General features: G+C 39.8%; 1 protein-coding gene across 1 annotated transcript in view; it reads left to right on the top strand.

Annotated features, from left to right (window-relative positions):
- The first annotated feature begins 2,169 nt into the window (after positions 1-2,169).
- Positions 2,170-22,957, top strand: part of LOC117499536 (sorbin and SH3 domain-containing protein 1) — a 47,310-nt gene continuing 26,522 nt past the window's right edge. The window contains exons 1-13 of the mRNA XM_034151974.1: positions 2,170-2,265; positions 13,067-13,109; positions 14,355-14,441; positions 14,787-14,903; positions 15,632-15,738; positions 15,843-15,984; positions 16,146-16,175; positions 18,109-18,248; positions 18,963-19,023; positions 19,180-19,254; positions 20,995-21,030; positions 21,196-21,298; positions 22,578-22,692. Coding sequence (XP_034007865.1) covers positions 14,408-14,441; positions 14,787-14,903; positions 15,632-15,738; positions 15,843-15,984; positions 16,146-16,175; positions 18,109-18,248; positions 18,963-19,023; positions 19,180-19,254; positions 20,995-21,030; positions 21,196-21,298; positions 22,578-22,692 — 960 coding nt within the window. The 5' untranslated portion in view covers positions 2,170-2,265; positions 13,067-13,109; positions 14,355-14,407. The remainder of the gene's footprint in view (positions 2,266-13,066; positions 13,110-14,354; positions 14,442-14,786; positions 14,904-15,631; positions 15,739-15,842; positions 15,985-16,145; positions 16,176-18,108; positions 18,249-18,962; positions 19,024-19,179; positions 19,255-20,994; positions 21,031-21,195; positions 21,299-22,577; positions 22,693-22,957) is intronic.

The raw sequence follows: 22,957 nt of genomic DNA on the forward strand, positions 1-22,957 counted from the left end.
TCGGCGTTCTGGGGCAGCATGGACAGGTCTTTTCTGTGTTAGAGTTTTACTCGCTACAGGTTGTACTTTGAGGGTTTGTGACTCTGCAGACTGTTTACATGCATAATAAGTTACATAACACACAAGGGGACGGATCAATATCACTATAAAGTAACTTTGGTGTCCCCATCAGAATCACTCAGTTATCATGAAAATGTAGCAGAATAATGAAACTCTGAGGTCTTATTATAAAAGGCCAAACATTTACACACATATCAGTACAATGATAAGTCTCTTGAAATGTGTTTCCTTCATTTTATACCTTATTTTTTCATTGGATGTACGTGATTTTGGCATGTCCCACACACTACTCTGCTAACTACAGTGTGTGTAATAAGTGGTTAAATTATACTACATTAATTGTCCACAACGAGTTATTTGATAAAACGAGTCATTTTGATCATGTATATTCTATTTTCATAATAATATTGAACATTATGCATGTGTCACTGTCATTAAGGGCTATAACTACCCCATCAAAAACCCTCTGATGTTTTCAGTGACATTACTACACATTTCATTTAGCTGACGCTTTTATCCAAAGCGACTTACAATTACCAATTACAGGGACATTCTCCCTGGAGTAACTAAGGACTAAGTGCCTTACTCAAGGGCACACTAGTGGTGGTGTTCCTGGTGGGATTTGAACTCACAACTTTCCAATCTTCAGCCCACCTCACTTTCCATTAGACCACCACCATGTTGTCTTTCCTCAATGGAGGCTGGGACTTGGCTAGTTGCAAAGTAAGTTTTTAAACTTATATTTCAAAAATGTTAATCATATTATGTGTGTAGTTGGATGTTGTCAAGCTTAACAAGTCCACTCTGTCATAGTGAAATGTCAATTAATAGAAAAACCTTTCAGAAATTCGAAATATATTTGTTAAACAGTACACAGTCACCTTGCTAACTGAATCATGTTGCTAACTGAAGGTCCACCATGTGCTCATTAAATGCTAATATTAGCCAAAAACGTCCACCCTGTCAATGTCCACCCTGTCAGCAAGCCTTCCATAAATAATATAAAATGTACATTTTCAGAAAGCTATAGTCCCTTTCTCAACAATATATGTCAGTTAATGGAAAAGGTATTTGGATAATAATGAAATTATGGCAAACTATTTGTACCATTGTCCACCCTGTCAGCAAGCCTTCCATGACAGGGTGGACATGGTACAAATAGTTTGCCATCATTTCATTATTATCCAAATACCTTTTCCATTAACTGACATATATTGTTGAGAAAGGGACTACACTGTAGCTTTCTGAAAATGTACATTTTATAATCACTATGTAATTACAATGTAGGCTATTTATTCTTTGAATTGTGTCCATGACAGGGTGGATACATTTAGCTGTTTGCATGTACTTGCAGTTCATTTATAAAAAGTGTGGGAGCTTGACCAACATCCATTTCTAACAGCATAACGTATATTTGATACAATGAATATGAAGTTTAATGGAAAATCTCAGATTATTTTTTTTGGAAATGGGGAAGTCTCAAATGCACCGTGATATTGACCCGGGTAATAACCAGAAAAGCATGACATGGGCCCTTTAAATTCATTACATGCTCACACTGCTCCTATGAACACTGTTTCCCGCCTCAACAGTTAGCTTTTTTTGCCAAAAAGCTGTAAAACGACCAGAACACCTGTTGGTTAGCTAACCTGCCGAGCACAACAAACCTACAGACATACCAAGTTAACAGTGGACATGGCGCGACATTTAGCAGCTAAAGCCACTGTTATTATTTTCTCAGCGGTGGACAGCCCCGAAAAACAAGCTTTAAGGAGAGTAAATATTTAACTTAAATTCATGAAGTGGTCTGAAACAGGAAACCCCAATGAATGCTAATAATGCTAGTGTTTCCCGGACGTTTTAAGCTAACTGTTTGCTAACCATGAACTTTATAGTTAAGGTAATATGTCAGTGTTGTTCAGCTGCTTCGAAGTAGCCAACATATATAAACTGGTAAGTTGTTTAAAAACAAAACATGTATTTCGATTTTATTCTGAAATGACTGAGTCCAGGCTTTTACTGTGAAGGGACGGCGGCCCAGCCCCCGGTGCTCGGTGCTGCTGTTGTGCGGCGGTGTTGACGCAGCTGAAGCCGGTGAGGGTGAAGCGCTGACAGGACACTGGTGGAGAGCAGCCGTCGGCGCACACAGCTCAGTGAAGTGTGTCTGCAGCAGCCAGCATAACACTGGATTACCATCACACAGAGGTAAGCATGTTCCTGCTCCGCATCACTGATGCAGAGGTTCTTTAATGTTTCCTCGAAATCTATTATTTTCATTTGTAATGTATTTTACCAGGGCTTCAGAACAGCTGACTATGTTTTTTTTTTATTATCATATGATGCAAAACCAACACCACCTAATTTAGTTATTAGTTGTTATTTGAAATGTGGATTCAGCAGATTTGATCAAACACCAGTGCGTATATGAGTTTTGATATAGCATCTGATCACAGAGCTCTGGCTTTGGGACAGTTGCTGCAGTACAGGCTGATCCATACAGTGGGAATGCGACCCGCCATGGGTGCCGCACTCCGGATGAATGCCCAGGGGAAAAGAGAAAAAATACCAAGCCTGGGAATTAAACCCTTTCTGACTTTACATCTTGCTAAAATACTGTCTGGTATAATTTAAAAAAAAAACAGTTAATCGTTTCTTGTGTTGCTGTTTCTTTAAAGTAGCAGGTTGGCTCATTAGCGGTTGTCATTGTGAATCATAGGGAGCAGACTACAGGCTACTCCACATGCATACAATAAGCCTGTGACATCAGGACCGTCAACTTAATGGATGCATATTATGCGGCATGCAGGTGTTAGGAATAGTTTATTGAATAGTGTTTCACTGTCATTTTTATCACAATGTTGTCAGAGATAGATTCTAGCTTAGGCCATTTTTGATTGGATGATTTTGAAGGTGAACATGCATTGAGGAATTTAATGTAGGAGACGTAAAGTAGTTTGGAGGTGCATTTCATTATCAGTGATGCAAATGTATAAAGGAATTAAACAGGAGGAATATTTTAGTACAATTTCCTATTTTCCACTTCTTATTCCAGTGACATCTGTGTTAGTCTGAGCAGATGTGTTGTGAAGCTGCTCAGTCAGTGCAAATATTCTCTGCAGTTACAGAGACAGTCGACCTGAATTACTTCATATTCTAGTCCGACACGCAGGTCTGCCAACTGCATGTGACATGAACAACTGATTCACATACACACTTAGACAATCAGATATACTCATCTCTTGTTGTACATGTTGCAGCGCTATGAAGCTTAGTCAGAATAGGCTTTTACTTTCCAAAGTATTTGACAAAGAAAAAAGTTCTACACCATATTTTGAAATATGCATTAAGAAAATAGCACTGATCGTTGGGCTTATTCTAATGCTATAAAGCTACTGCAGGATTAAAAAAGCAATAAAAGTCCTTTTGTATTTTTTGTTATATCCTTTATATCTTAACAAATCCCTGTAGTATACAGTGTATTGTGGAGTGCAGCTTGCACTCTGCTTTCACATGAAGTGTAGGAATGTATGGTTGTCATTAAATCCAAAAGAAAAGCTCTCTAAGCTTTTTAGTCTTTATAAATAAACAAAATAAGCTCCATACACCTTCACCAGTTTATCTCTTTTAATAAATAATCAGCCTCAGCAGAAATAAGTATCTCCACTTTCTCTGAGCCGTGTTGTTTTCCTCTGAAACTCAGCAAATGTATGTGTCTTGTTTGCCTGGGTTTCATTCATAATTTTACTACACCGGTGACTCTTTCACTCCGAGGGATCTGTGTAACATGACACTAAAGAAGCTTATAAAATATTAACCCGGACACAAATAATTCATCAATCTGCTACGAGGACACGGGCAAAGCAGTCAGACTGATTTTCAACAACAAAAAAAACATTTCACATGTTTTACACACTCTGCTCTGTGTCTTATCACATGGAAACATGTAGTAGAGATAGTGTTTCTAGACAGTGTTTACGAAAGACAGAACAAGACCTCCGCTAGGATAAAGGACTTTGTGTATTTGCAACCACATCTTTGTAAAGTGTTTTGTCACTTAATTAAACACTATTTGAATTCCCTTAGAGGCAGATTTCATGTCCCCTCAGCTTAGTACTACTACTGAGAATTGATTCAATAGTAGTACTTCACTAGTAGTTCAGTAGTAGTTATAAAGCAGACTCCTGGTTAATGACTTGTCAGCATAGGAGTTGTAGATGTTTACACAGCGATGGTGTGTGTGTAAATGGAAGTCATATGTTACCTAGCCTTGAGCTATTTGTTCAGTCACGCAAAGAGCAGCCAAACCACTATATGACCTTTTGTACATATTGTTGTGCAAATAAAGCAAGTCAAATATTTTTTGGAGTTGAAACGATTCCCCATATATCGTTTGCAAATGTTCAACTTTTGCTGTTGTTGATTTGAGTTTTTTTGGTTTAACTAGCCTCAGTTCTCATGAAGAGCCGCAACAATGTGTCGATTGGTCGATGAGTAAAATAATGGCCAACTAGTTCGATAAACAATTTGTTGTTAAAGTCATTTTGCTGCAATATATCCATTTCTCTGTTTTTTCTGTCTTTTTTTAGATGATATCTAACTGAAAATCTTTGGGTTTTTTAACTGTCTTATACAGTCTGTGGTTTTGAGTGACAAGAAAGACATCACCTCATACTTTGACGTTTTATACACCAAACGATTCATTGATTAATCTAGAAAATAATAATCAGACAGAATAATGTAGTGAATCATTGTATTGTACAGACAGATTCATATTCTAACAACACTTAAAGTTTGAAACCCACTTTTGAATGCCACTATCATCCAGATCTTGCTTTTTTAAGAGACTCAATAAATCAAGGTCGAAGTGTTGCATTTCAGTCTATTGAGCTTGACAAACAGAAATGATAACCTGTGGAGTAAGAATGTGACCTGTTGGTGTGAACCCAGCGCAGTGGTTAATATTTCATGAAGCTCGTTCTGAGTCACGTTACACAGATCCCCTGGGTTTGAAAGGAGCGACCCTGGGAAACGTGAATCTCTAAACTGAATGCAAAAGATTTGCCGGCTGGCCTCCAGATCACCCAGCGTTTCAACATGTTCACCATTTGTTTTGTAAATCTGATTATTGGCAACTTGGAAAATGAATATTTGAATATTAAAAAATATGAAATAGGTACAATTGGCTAATTAAAGTTGAATTACCACATAGGTCTTCAAAATAGCTGGCTTTTGTCTAATTGTTTTGACTTTGCAAAACAGAGTTAACCTGGACAGTGGCAAAATTATTTCATAATATTCTTATCCTTTTTAAGGTATATTTCCTCAAATCACTTAAATGTATTATTATGTATTAATTCCCGCATGCCAACTGCTTAGTGAAGCTGGATATTAGCATGACATCGACCTGTTTTTGTGACAGTATTTGTCGAAAACAGCCCTGTATTTACTGTGAATCACGGATGGCTTCAAACACCAGGTTTCTGTTTTTACTCCATGTTAATGTTACAACAGGTTGCTTAGCAACCCCCCCTCTGCCGCTTTCTCCATCTGCTGCCATTGGCTGAAGTGGTTGGTGAAGTGAAGTGTTATGCTTTGGCTTTTCAAGGTCTGTGGCACAAAGAAAGCCCCCCGATCATGGACGCGTGTAAACAAGGCAGTGAAAAGACAATTTATGCTTTAGTGATGGATTAAGCTGCACTCTTCATCACCAACACCACACCTCCACCTCCCCCCCTCTCCCCTGTGTTACATCTCAGCAACTGGTGGAAAACAACACTATGGCGGCAGTTGTTGGAAGATATTTAATATAACCGGCATGCGTCCTCACTCATCATCACACAAACAAAACCGTAATGATCAAGCGACAGTGACGCAAATAATGTTTAGAAAATCACTCACTACAAAATGTGATAAACAATAATGAAACTCTAATAAGAGTGCCGCCACCTACAGAGCCCGGCTGTTATTGACGGAGCTGCCTGTTGTGTTTGTGTCTGGGTGTGACGGGTGGAGTCAGACTGGGCAGGCATTCCAGAAATAGACGTATGATGGAGTCCTGCCGCACGCTCATTTCACACGAGGATACCTTCATAGCACTTAAAATTGCTGGATTATCACATTGCTGTTTATATTCACGTTTAGCCGCCATATCCTATGACTCAATTATCAAGTAGTCTTGTCACATTGGCGCTTGGAGAGTTATATTAGGGAGCACACTCGAGCGGCCTGTCCACGTCGGAGTCAAAACATCCAGCAGAGATGAGGAAACACTTTGAGCGGGATTGTCATCGCCGCTCACCTAATGTGCGGTGCGGCCCGTTATCTAAGCCAGGAGGAATCCTATGTGCACAGCTGAGCTCGTTATCTAGTGATGACATTAAAGCATCATGAGTGACTGTTACTCATATCTGCAAATAGAGCACTCACGATAATAGCTTTACAACACGATTATGGCAGACGAAATCATTCAAGAGAACGGTATTATCACAATGTCTTTTAGAAGTTTTTTAAAAGATTATATTTATAATGCCAAAATGATCTTTAACTTTGGTTATACAGCCATTTCTTATGCCTCCATGCCTGCACCAGATGTATCAGCAGTCATAGCATTTTAAGGTTGACCTTTAAGTATGACTGTCGTGATATCCCATCAACCTCTTAAAGAATATTTTCAAAGTAAGATATGGACTCAAGGATGACCTGAATTGAATTTGATGGTCAAATGTCAAAGGGTCAAAGTCACTGTGACATAACAAAAACATTATGGGCCTTTAAACAAGAATTGAAATGCCATTAAAGACCATTTCCAATTGCCAAATTATTTCACCAGAATGAAGTGTAGTTTGGGGGAGTGTGAGTCTGTAACCATAACTGTACAGGAGCCTACAAAAACGATTCATTAAAAGCATGTTTTTTCATTTTTTTAAATATGAAATGGCAGTGTATAATCTCAATTCCATTATTGATATATTACCATTATTGTGGATTTCTTTCCCAAATGTATCACTTACTGCATAGTGCATACTAGTTAAATATCCCCATTTGCTCATAAGCTTCTCTGAATTTCTTAGTGCTCCTACCAAGAAAACTACCAAAAGCCCCTTAAAGAGACACCTCGGGGCTGCTTGAATATTCAGTCGAATGTTTATCCTCACTCCGGGGCTTGTGAGCCAAGCTCTCTCACTCTTGGAGAGCAGCCTGGAGCCTTTTGCTGTGAAGATGTATCACTCTGGGTACACTGTCAGCTCCCTGACATTCTTATTACACTGCCTCTAAAAGCCTAGCAGGCACAGTATAAGCAGGCTGGCTCTCTAACACAGCATCTGTAACTGCAGTCCTCCCCAGGACCCTCACACGTGTCAGCCAAGTGTTCCCTCTGTCCCGGGAATCTGGCCATGGTCACGTCCAAAATCTGTCAGGGCTTCTCATGGACACGCTGGCAGGCTGCGAGCCTCTCCAAGCGCTGAGACACATCTTTCATTGGCTGGCATGATGGGAGCTTTGTTTGCCTCCGAAAAAAGGACACTTTAGTCCTAAAGGTCACAAACATCCTCAAATATGAAAGTGATACCATTGGATCACTACAAACAAATGAAGTGGTATTTCATTAGGCGAGGTTCAAAGGATGTTCTGATATTCATATAGATTCATTTTAAGCTCCATCCGTTATCAACATGGATGCATAATCCTGCTCTCAGGCCTATAATGACACCACTTTTGATGTTACATACATTTCCTTTTATGCTGCAGTTGTTTGAAATGAACTTCAAATAGCTTCCTGGAGGAATGTGTAGAATCCCAGGCTGCCGTCCAGCGTGGAAGCTGTTTATGGAATAGAGTTGGGAGGGTGGAGGGGTAGGTGGCGGGGGGGTTATTCTCAATTAGGGGGATAAGCTGCTGCTCCGGAGCGGCCCTTTCGAGCCATGTTTGGAGCTGTTTGGTGGGATCCACGCTCAGCGCTGGATAGCTTCTCTCCTCTCTGCCCTTTGTTGACAAAGCAGAAGTCAAACGGCGTTACGTAACAGCCCTTTCTGTCCGTCCACAGTACAGCTGAGCGTGTGGAGAGAGCTCTTTTGTGTTAACATAGCTCACTTTTAAGGGGGCCTCTGACTGCGACACAGAGACCCCCTGTGTGAAATACATCATAGTTCAACTTGGTACCACCCCACCTTTGTTTAGTTTTCACAGGGGGGAGACCGACAGAAGCTGGAGGCTGATTCAGATGAACTGATTGTTGCTGCTCTGGTCCGCTGGAGTCATAAAGCAGTTCGGGAAAAATCTATTTTATACTAATTAAAAATAAGATACTGTGTCTACTAGAGTCAGACACATGTGTTGGGTCACATCCATTTGTTTTTTCCAACATCTAAAGAGATACAAGTTTCGTTATAATCACAGTGACATAAAATCAGCTGTCCCTTAACTGTTTTATTTATACCTGTAATTTAAAAGTTTGACAATGTTTCTTGTAAATAATATTTTCAAATTGGTTGGCAATATTCAACTTTATACTATTCAGAAGGTGTTCAGGGTCACAGCTTTAGCTTGGGCTTAATTTAAGAGAAAGATCTGTTAGGAAGAACATTTTCTGTAGTTTTCAGCTCTCAAAACAAAAAATAGTTTAGTACTGAAACAAATGTATCTAAAATATTATTCCTTAACAATAGGGAACTTTTCAACAGTTGCGGGAATACACTTATTTTCTTTCTTTCCGAGAGTTAGATGAGAGGTTTGACAATCTAATTGCTGTAAGGCACGTTAAATATATAACTGGAGCATTAATATTGATATTAATTGCCAAAAAAGTTGCAGTATTTATTCAAAATAGAGTATCAACATACACATACATCTACATGTTCAGAACATGTTTTGATATCATATATCTAATCGCACATTAGCATAGAACCAGTAAAGCTCATTGAGTAACTTCATCAGGTTGACTGAAGTATTAAAACCTTATGGACGGCTGAGTCATCCAGTAGCGAATTCCAGCCGTCCTCCATTGTTGGTCTGTCTCTCGTCTTCTGTCTCTACGGAGCGTTTGGAGGGGGTGGGAGTATTTTTTTATGGTGGTCTGCACAGTTGTTGAGTGGGTGCAACATTCCCAGGTGGCATGTGGTGACAAGTCCATCAGGGCACGCCTGTTGTCAAAAACAAACAGACCCCCTACATAGCGAGGGTCAAGGTTAATGCTGGGACCTGTCCCGCCCAAACAAGAGCCTCAAAGCTCAGCCAGAGCCCCAGGAGGCTTCAGAGGGACCTGATGATTGTGGAATAAGGACTTGCTGTGCTCATCATCCAGAAGGTCATGCCCCCCGCCCCAGATCTGCGGTGATGTGAAGCCTTTTGGGAGTTTATTGTTCTGGAAGGTATTTTAGATACACCCAAGAGTATTTGGTGGGAGATTTATGTTTCTGTGTGTAATGGTGCAAATGGGATGAATCCTCTTTCCTTTTCTGTGTACTCCTGCTTCTGGTTCATCAAAATGGTTTGAACGGTGAGGGCGTTTATTTGCTGGGATTTCCCGGAATCTTGACTGATCATTTTAGTGCATTAATAACACCTGTTAGAAAAAGTTTATACAAAGTCTCTCAGGTCTGAGAATTTGGAGTCTCAAGAGACAACCAGAATATGTCTGAGATCACATTGTAGCCATTTCTGTGTTCTTCAAAAGCTTGTTTAATTCTCGTCCTGGTGTTACTGTTATGAGAGTTGGTCTCATGTCATTTGTCAGATCATGATGTGTCAGTTTACCAAGAATCCCCATTTGGAGAGTGTGAGCTTAAACCTTAAAAAGGTAATAGTTGTATCTGTTGAGCTACTCCGTCTTACTGTACTTACTACAGGACAGGCAAAAACGACACATACACACAATAGTTTGATGCTATGACAGTACGTATATATTTTTGAAAAAAGTTAAATGATGTCAAGAGTTAAAACAAAACGTATATGATTAACATGATCTTAAGCAATTAAAATAACTTGGTTTACAGTCCAAATACACATTAATAAATGTAATTAGAGTTGTATGTATACCCCCTATCTAACCAGAATGGATCCCTTATATCCTGTGTTGTAATATCTTTCAGTGATTTGTTTTTTTCCAAAGAATTTGGATTTGCAATGTTATTTTCTTTGAAAACTTACATTCAGATGGACTATCTTTTCAATCTATAGTTATATTTTCCCAACACAATATTTGTATTTATTATGTGGTGGAAATGTCCTCCTAAACCTCCAATATAGTGTTTAGAGGTGCACATTCAAAAACAAACCAAAGTGTAATGTACATTTTGGATACAAAATTGCAACATATAGATGAAAGAAAATCAAATGCAAATAATCTTTTTCTTTCCCATTACAGAATATAAATAATGGTGAGTGTTCATCAAATCCATTTGTGTTCATAGAGAATTGTAACATTGTGAAGCAGGGACATCTAAAAGCCTTTTTTATTATAAGGAGTGTTTTTGCACGGCTCTGCTCTGAGGCATCTCTTCCTAAAAAGGCCAGGGATGATTTCTGCTCTTGTGTGTTTATACAGTGTGGTGAACGCTGCAAGCTGTCATCTTCCCACTAACTATCATATAGTCCGTGTGTGAGAGGATTGAATACTCCCTTTAATACTGATTATTTACAATGTTGGGGTTCATCCGAGGATACAACGGAAGTAGGGCTGAGATCAGTGTAATGAATGCCTGTTAATGGTTTTGGAAATGAGAGCATTGATGCGTTGTCTCCCAGGGATGCAGGGGGTCAGGAAGCAAGTTAAGAAGAGAAAAGGGAAAAGGAAAATAAATACACAGAGCTCCTGGTGCTCTGGGACAGCTCAACTCAGAGGCTGCAAGACGTTTTAAAAGGTTTTTAGCTTGGTGTCCCCGGGGGACCTGTTTGGAATCGCTCCCATTTTCCCTCATCCATTTAGGGCCTATTTGTGGAGGTTTCCAGCTGGAACATGAGTCCCCTGCCTGTTCTGCAGGTCGGCTTATTTACCGCCGTTTGTATAAACACAGTGCACACGCAGTCCCACGCTAACTAGCAAACACACAAGTTAGAAGACATTCAAATGAGTTTCCTGTTTTTCCCATTACCATTATCAATAGCCTGCAAACAAAAACATTATTTGTGTTCGTCTGTGTGACAGTTTGATTGCTTTTTTTTTTAATGTGTTTGTGTCTTGATTCAATCAGCCTTTCCTTGGCATTTTAAACGGGGACGTCTCCTAAATCAGCGGTGCTGGCTGAGCACAAAGAGGCCCGGCGGAGCAGTGGGAAGTGTTTCACAGACACTGTTCTGGTGGCCCTGGTGTTCCTTCTGCATGCTCCACTGATGCAGCTCAGATTAACATATGTTTGTTCTCTCTAAAGCCCTCCCCCTGCCCGTCCTTAAAGGGGAACACAGATTCATATTTGAATTCATTTCATTGGTCAAGGGCTTCCTCCCAAACTAAACTTAAGGCATGCAAAGTGCAGCTTGTCACGCCAAAGTGTAAACTACTGAATTATTGTCCGCAGTTAAGTTTTTTACATTTTAACTCGTTTTTAGCCAGAGATTAAAGGTAGTGAAGTACATTTACTCAAGTACTGTACTTAAGTACATTTTTAGGGTACTTTTAATTAAAGTCTTTCATTACTTCATACTTTACACATTTTAGAACCCAAGATTATACTTTTTACTCCTCTGTATGTACTGTATTTGACTTCTTCACTTGTTACTTAATAGATCCAATTTATTGGCTAATATGAAATATAAATCAACTAATAAAAAAGCATTGCCATCATTTATAGGTTAAGATATGCAACAGCAGCATATAAGTAATACAAATGAGCTCCACCGTTACCAGCTGTGATGAACACATTAAAGGGGCCCTAATTATTTTACGTGTAAAAGAGTATTTCTTAAATGAGTTTTTGTTTCTTTTACTTAAAAGTAAAATATCTGAGTACTCTTTCCACCTCTGGTTTTGATTAATAACAGTCTCCATTGTAGTTACAATGATTTAAAGACAATCCACAGACAATCCCTTCCCTAATTCTTTTCACATCAGCTGTTGCCATCCTTGATTAGATTTGGCTTTGTGATCATAGATATCGTGATGAAATAGCACATGAGGAACAGTGATATTAGATTGTTAGGACACAGTCAACTTATTGTCTCCTTTTTCTGCAATCGGATTGGACAGTACATCATCTGATTGTCATTGTTTTATAAAGCAATACATTTTCTATTAATGACACAGTTAAAGCTTGTGTGTCATAGACTACATTTGATGACTGGAGGTTCACCGTCTTCCTGTCTGGAACCATTGTATCTCATTTCAGTGTGTAACCCAACCATTGTACTACCACAATTTCATTAGCTGTATGCGGTCCCCAATTACAGCTATTGGTTGCAGTGCGTCCACTTTCCCTACAGTAGAAGCGACAGCCTAGCCAGCCCTTTCAATGATTCTTCTATATACCTAATATTGCCACACACTCTTCCATAATAAAATACACTGCATGCTGAAGGCAGACTGCAGCAAAGCAATGGCCCGGGTACCAAACGTACCTTTTTATATACTGATATCTGCTGGTAGTGACAGTGTTTTTTATAAAGAAATTGTCAAAATGTTCTTAATTCAACTTCTTAAATGTGAATATTTCCTGGTTTCTTTACTCCTCTATGACAGTAAACTGAATATCTTTAGGTTGTGGACAAAAAAGACGTTACTTTGACAAAGCTATTTTGGCCTTTGGACAAACAATGCTTATCATTTTTCACAATGTTCTGATCATGAGTTTTTCATGAGCTCTTCAATAAATGTCAAAATACACTCACGCTTATTTACCTTCTTAACTGCTTCGTACAAACATCAGTATTGATTAAACTGTCTGTGACATGTAAATTGTCTTTTGTTGCTGTACCAAGCGTCTTTGTTTATCTTCAGGTTAAAGTATCATTCATATCAGCAGCTTTCCATGACAACACTGAGTTGAATATTTGTATCCCTGTGTTTCTTCTCCAGGGCTCTCCAGAAGGGGGCGGCGTGAGACCGAGCACGACTCCCAGTAAGTAATCTCAGTCTGGAGTAGTTTCAGTGCTTTTGGTTGAATTGAATGCTGGTGAAGCACTCAGACCTGTACTCAAGTACTGTACCTAATAAGAAATGTTAGATACTTGTAACTCCCTAAAGTCTTTTGACATCATGCTTCTTTATGCTTTTAACTCTACTACATTCACTTTAAATATTAAGTACTAATATTTTTGCAGATTTACATTATTAATTCAAAATAATGATCAACTAATAAACCATTATATGTTTTTATAGCGTAAGCTACCCAGCAGAATATCAACTTTTAATTCAATTAAACCCTACATTTACCATGCAGGGAAGTGATGAACACGTTAATGCATCAATAATTATAGAACAATCGTTTATTATATATGGTTCTGTAAAGTACCAAACTGCAAAAATTACTACTTTTAGTTTTAGTACTTTAAGTATATGTTGATATACTTTTGTACTTTTAGTGCATTTTGAATGCAGAACATTTAATTGTAATAGAATAATGTTATACTGTTGTATTACTTTTCTTAAAGTGGACCTATCATGCTATATTTGAATAATATATTGTAGGGCCATACCTATATAAAACATGTCTGTGAAGTTTCTTTTTCAAAATACCAAACAGATCATGCATTTTAGCCATGCCTCATTTCGCTCTATTTGCTCTATTCCAGCCCTGTCTTCACAAGGGCTGATTCTGTGGCAAATGAGCTGCAGCTGACCACGCCCCCCTGCAAAGGAGGGGGGTGAGGCACGAGCGTCATGTTACCATGCTGTTACCATGCTGTTACCATGCTGTTACCATGCGACGCAACCTCTCATTCCCCTGATAGGTGGAGAGTTGCCCATATAGGCGGAGCACCCCGTTTCTGACGTCAGAACAATTTCAAATCTGTATCAGTCTGTATCAGCTCCGTTGCAGCCCCGTTTTTAGAGATTTGGGTATGGAGGAAAAGAGAGAGGGTTGTGTTTTCTGACACTTGGTGAGTTCCCTGGAACACCGGGGACACATATTCATGTATAAAAGACGTACAAAAGTGCATTTTGCATGATAGGTCCCCTTTAAGTAAATAACGGAGTACTTTTCCACCTCTTCATCCATTCACACAAGCAGACACAAACATGTTAATTTAAAGCTTTTAATGGAATGATGTATGCTCTCTCTACATCTTGAATTCCTTCCATCAACTTCTAGATTATGAATTGAATGAGATTTGTATGTGTGTGTTTTGTGTTTGTATTAAAGCCCCACGCGGTCCTCGATCAGTCTCCGCTGTCCGGATCACGCCTCTGAAGACCATGAAAGGCTCTCCTGACCTGATTCCTGCCGCAGGTTAGATATCCCTTCGCCTCATCAATCTTTCAGGGTCTACAACAGTGGGACACCTCACACTCTCATAGAAAACACGCAATGACACTCTTAAAACTCACTTGTTAACAACGTGGTGTCACTTTAATAACCTGTGTTGAGATGGGGCGATCTCCAGCTGCTCCACATCCAGCTCTGTATTAGTTTTACAGGACAGGAAATTAATTTGATGGCCTGGTTTTGATGTTACAGTTCTATTTCGGTCATTTGGGGCATGAGGTAGCAATAACTTAGATTTCCAGCAAACCAAATATAACAAGAACGATGAGGAGCTGCGGAGATGATGCTCTTATTTTTCATTTTCTTCAGATTTGGACCCCAGCAGAGTGTGCAAAGGGAAAGGAGTGGTGACTCTTAGGGCCACCCTGGTCCATATAGACGAGGAGGGCTGCATCAGCCGAGAGCCAAACGTCATCACAGCGCCAAGTAAGTCCGAGCGAATGCCACAGCTGCTTCATAACAACTCTCCACATGATGAAAGAATATTTGTGGGACAGTAACAGTTGCACGGCCGTGTGAAAACAGGGCACGTCACTGTGCGATGTGGACACACTCTGTGAACGTTGCCGTAATTTAAAAAGAATGCCATCATGTCGTTAGAATTCCCCACATGCCTTTCACAGGTCTGTTTGGATGTCGGGATTATATTAGTCGTCATGTTTTGAAGTGTGTGCTCGGTTGGTGGGCTTAAAGGCCGATTGCTCATATTTTCATGCGAGTGTCAAAGGGCTTTATTGTTGTGGCCTGCCCACTGCACTTTGGAGCAGGGGGCCGCGACTGTGGGCCTGTTTGTTACATGGAGCACATTGGAACCAGACTGGAGGCCGGCCAAGGCTTTTGGGGAGATGCTTTAATTGTTGTAGAGAATATAAAGGCCATCGGAACAAACAGCCTTTGCAGCTCGCTGAATAGACTCTTTGTTCTGACCACAAAGTTCAGAAAACTGTGGGAGTATCTTTTCTTTTTTTCCCTTTCCTGGGCATATTAACATCTCTGTGCATGGAAACCTCCAAGCAAAGCATTCACGCCCTGCGGAAAGAAATGGAGATTTATTTGATAGCTGTTATGGTTTGAGTACTTTTTAGTGTCATCCTAAGTGATTTTATTCCCGCTGCGCTGGCTGTCAAACTGAGAATGTTCTGGACTCTTTTCAGGTGACTGGACAGGCCAGATTAATGGAGACAGCTCTAAAGCAGGATTGGCAGAGGGAGGCAGCAACATCACAGCTGATTTACCACCTGTAAATAACACTCAGTGCAAGGTACGTTTACTTTCACCCAATAGGATCTTACTATAAGAGCTGTGTGATCTGTTTACTTTGAGGTCTTTGTATTAATTAAACAGCGTACTTTCTGTTATTTTCAGGCAAATTCACCAGAGAGCATAAAAGAAAACCAGGCTCTATGGTCCAGTGATATCCAGAACTGTGTCTCGTCTCCCTCCGGCTCTGTTTACCCCTGCACGAGCACAGTGAACCCCACCATAGTCCTGCTGCAACACAACAGAGGTGAGCACACCTGTCTTTTGCATGCATTTGTGCATCCCAGCTTTATGTTACTCTGTGATCCATTAGCCTTGTCTTGTTCTGTGTCACACATGATGTCTCACTTTTGCTTCACTGTTCAGTCACATTTCACTGTGCTTGTCCTTGTCTTTCTCTCACCACAGAGCAACAAAAGCATCGTTCTCATTTTCAAGGTATGCACTGGGGTCTTGCTGATTTCTATTTGTAATTTATTTTTCATTTCAGCAGTCGTAGTTTTATTACAGCGCAATATTTGTTTCTACTCAACTGAAGCATCTGTCACCCTCCCACTGCCTTGACACACTAAATGCCACATGCCTGATGAAGTGATTGATTCATGTTTTATGCGTCAATGTGTTGGAAAATATTTGAAAAGTTTATTTGCTGACAAGAATGTCCCAGGCTATACAGAAACATCAAGGCTACGAGTTATGTTATGTATATTTGTCTTTTTTTTTTAATATGATGCTAATTTAAGACCTGCGTCACACTAGATTTCATTTTGTGTCTGTTGCCAGATAAAGATTAACACTTTCATCCACTTACTTGACACCTGACACATCTCATTCATGCGGCCAACTGTCACATGCTGCATAATGTGATGCAGTGTTTACCTCGGGGTCAGCTGTTGTTATCAAGGCTTTACTGTCATGAGGGAACAACAACAGAAAGTTCCAAGAGAATAGGGGGTGAAAAGGACTTTGGTGACACGTAGTAAGCAGTCATGCAAAAACAAGAAACTATATCTTTCTATATATTTCACATTTTTTGTGATATATGTCAAGTCTTTTATGCAATTTATGATATTGTATTATCATAAATTCACTTTTTTTTGTGGTACAGAACACATTCGGTGAGGCAAAATCTAGTGAATTATATATATAAAAGGCAAAATATGAATTTGATCAGGGGCACATGACATGCGGTACCCATAGATTTTCCATATAGGTTAAAACCCGTAATAAAGTTTATAGTTTTGGAACCAGAGGCCTGTACTATGAATCCGGTTCAACATACCCTGGATATGTTTGAGTTCTGGCTTAACTAACCCAAAACAAACGCGATATCTCTAAGCGGTCCTACGGCGCTGGTTATCAACTCGGTAACTCAAGCCAGGGTTTCTCTGTCCGGCTGAGTGCGCGTTCACATGAAAGGGGCGGGGTTAGCAACATTTGACCAATCACAAACATGGACAAGCGTACTGACAGCGCAGCGTTATACTTCCTGAATGAAAAGTAAACTATAATATTAGACAAATATGCAAGGTGAATACAGCTGGTAAAAGAAAAAGTGTTTGAATGCGTACATCAACAGGTTTATGATATCACTGCCCCGTCTAAGACACGAGTGGATCTGACTTTAATTACATTTGACTCGAGTGTTTCGTCAACTTAATGTGTTGCTTAAAATAATACTTCTGCATACAGTATGTGACACTGTAAGTGTTGCACGGCCAGATGCGGCTCAAGAAGCTGACTCAGATAAGGAAATATATGATACATTATGATGTGATATGTGATATGAATGATAATTTTTTTTACCAGCTGTATTCCCCTTGCAGGTTCAACTATGTGGCTTTTATCCTGGATAAAGTGTTTAAGTCATGGATGTTTAAAGTTTAACGTCTTCATATTTGTCTAATATTATAGTTCACTTTACATTCAGGAAGTATGACGCTGCGCTGTCAGTACGCTTGTCCATGTTTGTGATTGGTCAAATGTTGCTAACCCCGCCCCTTTCATGTGAACGCACACTCAGCTGGAGAGAGAAACCCTGGCTTGAGTTAACGAGTTGATAACCAGCGTCGTAGGACCGCTTAGCGAGATCGCGTTTGTTTTGGATTAGGTAAACCGGGTAACTCAAACATATCCAGGTTATGTTAAACCGGCTTCGTAGTACAGGCCTCAGGTCTAACACACATCTACACTTATTTGTCCTTCATGCTTGTATTTTAATTTCATCCTGCCTGTCATTTGCTGTACGCAGCCCACATTATCTGTATATCTAATGTCTTGTAATTCAATGCAATACTTTAGTGTCATGAGTCATTTCACTGTAAATGCTCTTTGAACTTTTGTCTGGCTTACTGATGTGTTTTTGTCACAGACCCAACCCCAGAAAGGGACAAAAGCCCTGATCCGGGGAGGGACTCGGTCAGTCCGGATGATATGGACTTGAAGAGGCTGCGGCTGTCTCTGCACTCCCCTGACTTCAGTCCTGTCAACAAGCCCATTGTGCCTGTACGGGTAAGCAACACAACCGCCTGTCAGATGAAGATAAATCTACTCACTGCGGATGTTTAGAGGGTGTTTTGTTCATATGATAAATGGGTCTTTGATGTAACAGTAAAAACATTGTTTAAAGCATGTTACCAAACGTGTTTGTAATATAGTCAGTTGTTGATTTGTGCTGTATTTCTGAAATGTTTCTTTGATTTGGTAATAACTGTTTTAATCGATCAAAATTGTTTTCTCTCCTGTGTTATTGATTTATGATCACATGAAAATAAATCTTCTACTCTTATATAATGATTTTAAGTTTTTCAAGAAATGTCAACAGCTGGGGAAAAGAAGTATTTTTTTAGGCGGGTGACAATGTATGTTTAAATGATTAAAATAAATAACCAAACCTGCTTATCCACAATATGTGTTTACTTTGTTTTCAGATTGCAAAGAGAAATTGAAACTCTTTGAAGACAATATGAATACTTTTACTCCTATTTATAACTTGGGGTAAGCCTCTTGTGGCTCAAATTAGTATTACAAAAACAAACTCAAATAATTATCCTATAAAAACAAATCATCTGCCAAAACTTTCTTTTCACCTGTTCATATGTCACAAGAGAAAACAATTTAGATCAGACTTAGAAAGATGTACCATTGAGTTGTTTTCTCATTTACCTCTCAGGCTAATTGTTCATCCTCAGCTATTAATGAAAAGTCTCCACATCTCCATTTCAGAACACAGATAAGTCCAAAGACTGGTACAAGACAATGTTCAAACAGATCCACAAAATACCTGGTAAGAGACATTTATCAAATCTACTTTTTGTATGTGGGATCAGTTTTGTCTATCATGTTCCTGTGCTGTTGTCCAAGCCCTGTGTGTGTTTCTATATGTGTGTGTTAATATGTTTGTTTGTCATGTTGTCCTCTGTCTCTCCATCACTGTGCTCAGAGGCTATTGAGGAAAACCCTTACCGTCCCACCTACATTTTCCCCGAGAACTGTGATATTCAGATGAAATCGAAAGGTATCCGCTGACAGTGACTCCACTCTTGTTGGCTTAATAACTGATCTGCAGCCATCCTCGGCCCTTTCAAATACTTGAGCTGTGTTTAACCTGTGAAAAATAAAATATCTTAAAGATGGCCTCAAGTATTTGAAAGGCTTTTACCTAATCTTTCCCGACATCCGTTCCATAACATAGCGCCGTTTTATATGAACTGCAGGTTTCGTGCACACTTCCTGTGTTGCTGTCCTGGGACATTTTCTACATCACTAGGCTTTTGGATTTAAAGGGCTTTATTTTACAGAAAATATGACATGTGACATTAAGAAAAGCACAGGTGTAAAAGGATCAAATGAGTGATGGCTGAATTCCATTTAGCTGTTTCTGTGTCAGAGTCTCGTATTGGCTCACTGTCAGTCTGTCATGACCCACTGCCTCACTTGAATAGAGCAGAGTCATCATTAACGTTATTAGTGACACATAGGCTTTTCCTACTATATCCAAATCTCTGCTGGTACAAAAACAGTTAGAGGTACACTTTTTTTAACGTATTATATGGGACAGTCCACTAATTTGCCACATGAGGGTCAGTTTACTTGTTCAAAGTAAGAACCCTGAAGAAGTCCAACAGTGCTAGTCTATTATAGAGACAGATTTGAAAGGGGGAGGGAATTACACACGTAAATGGTCCACATGATTGGAAAATAACTCGTAGTTACAAACTGCCGGTTGGCATTTGAGAGTTGCATTATGGGAAATGTAGTCAGTGTTTCTGTGGCTTTTATTAAGGGGGAAAAATCAGGATATCTCAGCTTCTGCTGCATACATTTTGACAGAATCTGTCTCTTGTAAGTCCCCCAATTTTATAGAATTATCATATCAAATTGCTGGAGTAACCCTTAAATGTTTTTGCCATGTCGTTAAAAACAACGTTTGTGGGTTAGTTTCTAATTCATACTCTCACAAAACAATGGTTTAGGCTTTAAAAATCTTGATTCAAACATACTCATCTGGTTAATTACAGCATTGATAAGTCATGTTGAGGAGGATGATGCACGAAACCTGGTAGTGCCATTCTACTTTCACTTAACAAATTGTAGCAATTACTCATGGCTTTTTTGTATTTGCTGTTAACCATCAAATAATTGATTGATGTGAATAATCTTTATTTTTCAAACATGTCATAAACGCCATCATCAAGAGCATGAGCAGTCTTTGGATGTAGCGTGCTTTGGTAGCCACTAGATGCTGCTGCAGACCTGCACTTTAGTCTGTACTGCCCTGTGCCTGGTCTTACAGGCACTACACAACCTTCAGACTGCGTACCGCTCCTAACAAGCTTCATCTACTAATGTCAAAGTTTGGTTTGTCTAAGCTTGACCACAATGTGTAGTTGAGACTTACCCTTTAAATGTTATGTCACACAGAAATACATTACTTATTCAGAGATAAGTTTGAACGTGGCAATCGTGACCTTTTTGCTGTACAAAGCATTACTTATTCAGAGCCTTGATCGATGCTTGCATCCCTTTTTAGCTCAGTAATGCTTCCAGTAAAGTGCTTTGATTCGACACACTTTGATTGTGTTTGATGAATCTGTAATGCCTAATGGAAGGTGTGAGGCAGGAAGGAAAACACAGGAAAAGAGTGGTTTTAATGCCTTGTGAATTATTTAGGTTTGGGCTATGTTCATTATTTTTCCTGTAACAGATTACAGATTGTTGTAAATTCATTTTGGCTGTTGTTTGCCCCTGCTTTCAGATGATTGTCCCACTCCCTTTGGTTACTTGGAAGATGGTGAGTTTTGGCTTTCATACAAAAACAAAATCATCCATTATTAGTATTTGTTGAGAATGATCTAAAATGACACTCATGAATCCAACACAATCCGCTCTTCTTAATCATCCGTAATATTTCAGTTGATGCTTCAATGACCGTCAGTATTTGTGTGCCTGTTTCCAGTGAGAGCAGTCCCGCGCTCTAAGAGTGACGCCGAGATGGATTCAAGAGGCCGCTCGATGCCCGTGCCAACGCGCTCCTCTTCCCTCAAACCCTCTGCCAAAAGGTCAGCATCCTCCATCTGCTCCAACCGTCCTTATGACATTCACTTTGGTGTTTAACACAAAAGCACAGCACTGTTCAGGATTGTTAGTGAAGAAAGGAGCTGTTTACAACTCAGAATGCTGATATCAATCACCAAGAATATAACTCTAAGAAGAGAAATGATATTTATGTCTGTCTCTTAAAAGTGTTCCAGTGATATCAAACCAGGCTGTGATGTTTGTGGTAATTAAATGTTCTAACAGCATGACCTAAAAGTCACTTTCAGAAAAAACTTTTGATGAACAGTTTGCATTGTTTATTTCCCTACAGTGCTAGGAAGCCCTTTAAGTCAATGAGTCGAATAATTGGTCACTTTAGTCTTATTCGACTTATATTTCTTTGTTTAATTAGTTTTAGATTTTACATTTTTTTTGACTTATTATGAGCATTAACTGGTTAACACAAGACATAAAGGGTTGCTTTCGCACAATTCTTTGTAAAGTTTCACAGATCTGTCAATTAACTACATTAATAAGTGTTCTTTAAGTCAAGGACAGCCCGAGTGCAGAGCAGGTCAAAAAACAATGTCTTCTTCCTCCTGTTGTTGTTTTTGTCCCAGGCGGCTTTCACAAGCATGTTGTTTGTGCTGGAGGTGTGATTAGTCTCTCCCCTCATCAAACACATACACATGTCAGCACCGACACAAAATGATCTGCTCTAAAAAATGAGTGATGGAGTGATGATGGAGGACAGGTGATGGAGGATAAACTGTTGCCCACTAGAGCTGCAGATGACATGTTGAGGACTGACCTTCCTCTTTCCTCCGGTGTTATGTATGTAGGGGGGCATTGTGAAACATGTAAAGAAAATGCTGCTAGATGTTCTGACTCTCAGAAAGAATGTCATTACAGAAAGTGTTTATTGTGACGCCATAATAGGTGTTAGATGTCCTATTTAAGAGTCTTATTCCAGTCTTTTTAGTAGTAAATGTAGCCTTGGCTGCCTGTTACAGTAAGAAATTCTCCCAGGAAATGACACGCTCTGTTTTATGTCACTGGGTCCAATCTTGTTTACCTTATCGAATTACCAATTTGGCTCGACCGGATTTTCTGTCATATCATCATTAGAGGAAGTGAGGGACAGGAGAGGAGAGAGAGAGCGGGGATAATGAGGGCGCACGTCATGTTTGAATAAAAAAAAAAACATCTTAGCCTTTGCTGGTTGCCATGGAGACTACTTGATAAGGATTGGCTCTCTTCCATCCCACACCCCAACCCTCCCTCACACCCGCCTCTCCACAGGAACGAGTGGGAGCCCCCGGATAAAAAGGTAGACACCAGGAAGTACCGCGCCGAGCCCAAGAGCATCTTCGAGTACGAGCCAGGGAAATCGTCGGTGCTGAAGCTGGAGAGAAAGGTATGTTAGCCGCCTGATTCCCTCTCTCTCTGTCTCTACTCTTCTCTCTGTGTGCATGTTGTGTAAGCTGTGCCCTCATGCACACCCCCCACCTACCACCTCTGTATCCGAGCTCCCGGGTGGCAGCTTCACTAACAGCTCAGGCGGCGACGTTATGTGTAGTCTGAATTCACCATGTGCACCGCATTCCTAAAGGGTGTCCTGTTGCGGTGACAGATGATCCTGCTTGGCAGCAGGGGGTATCACTTACAGGGATAGCCATTGT

Source organism: Trematomus bernacchii, unplaced genomic scaffold, assembly GCF_902827165.1.
Source record: "Trematomus bernacchii unplaced genomic scaffold, fTreBer1.1, whole genome shotgun sequence".
Taxonomy (NCBI): Eukaryota; Metazoa; Chordata; class Actinopteri; order Perciformes; family Nototheniidae; genus Trematomus; species Trematomus bernacchii.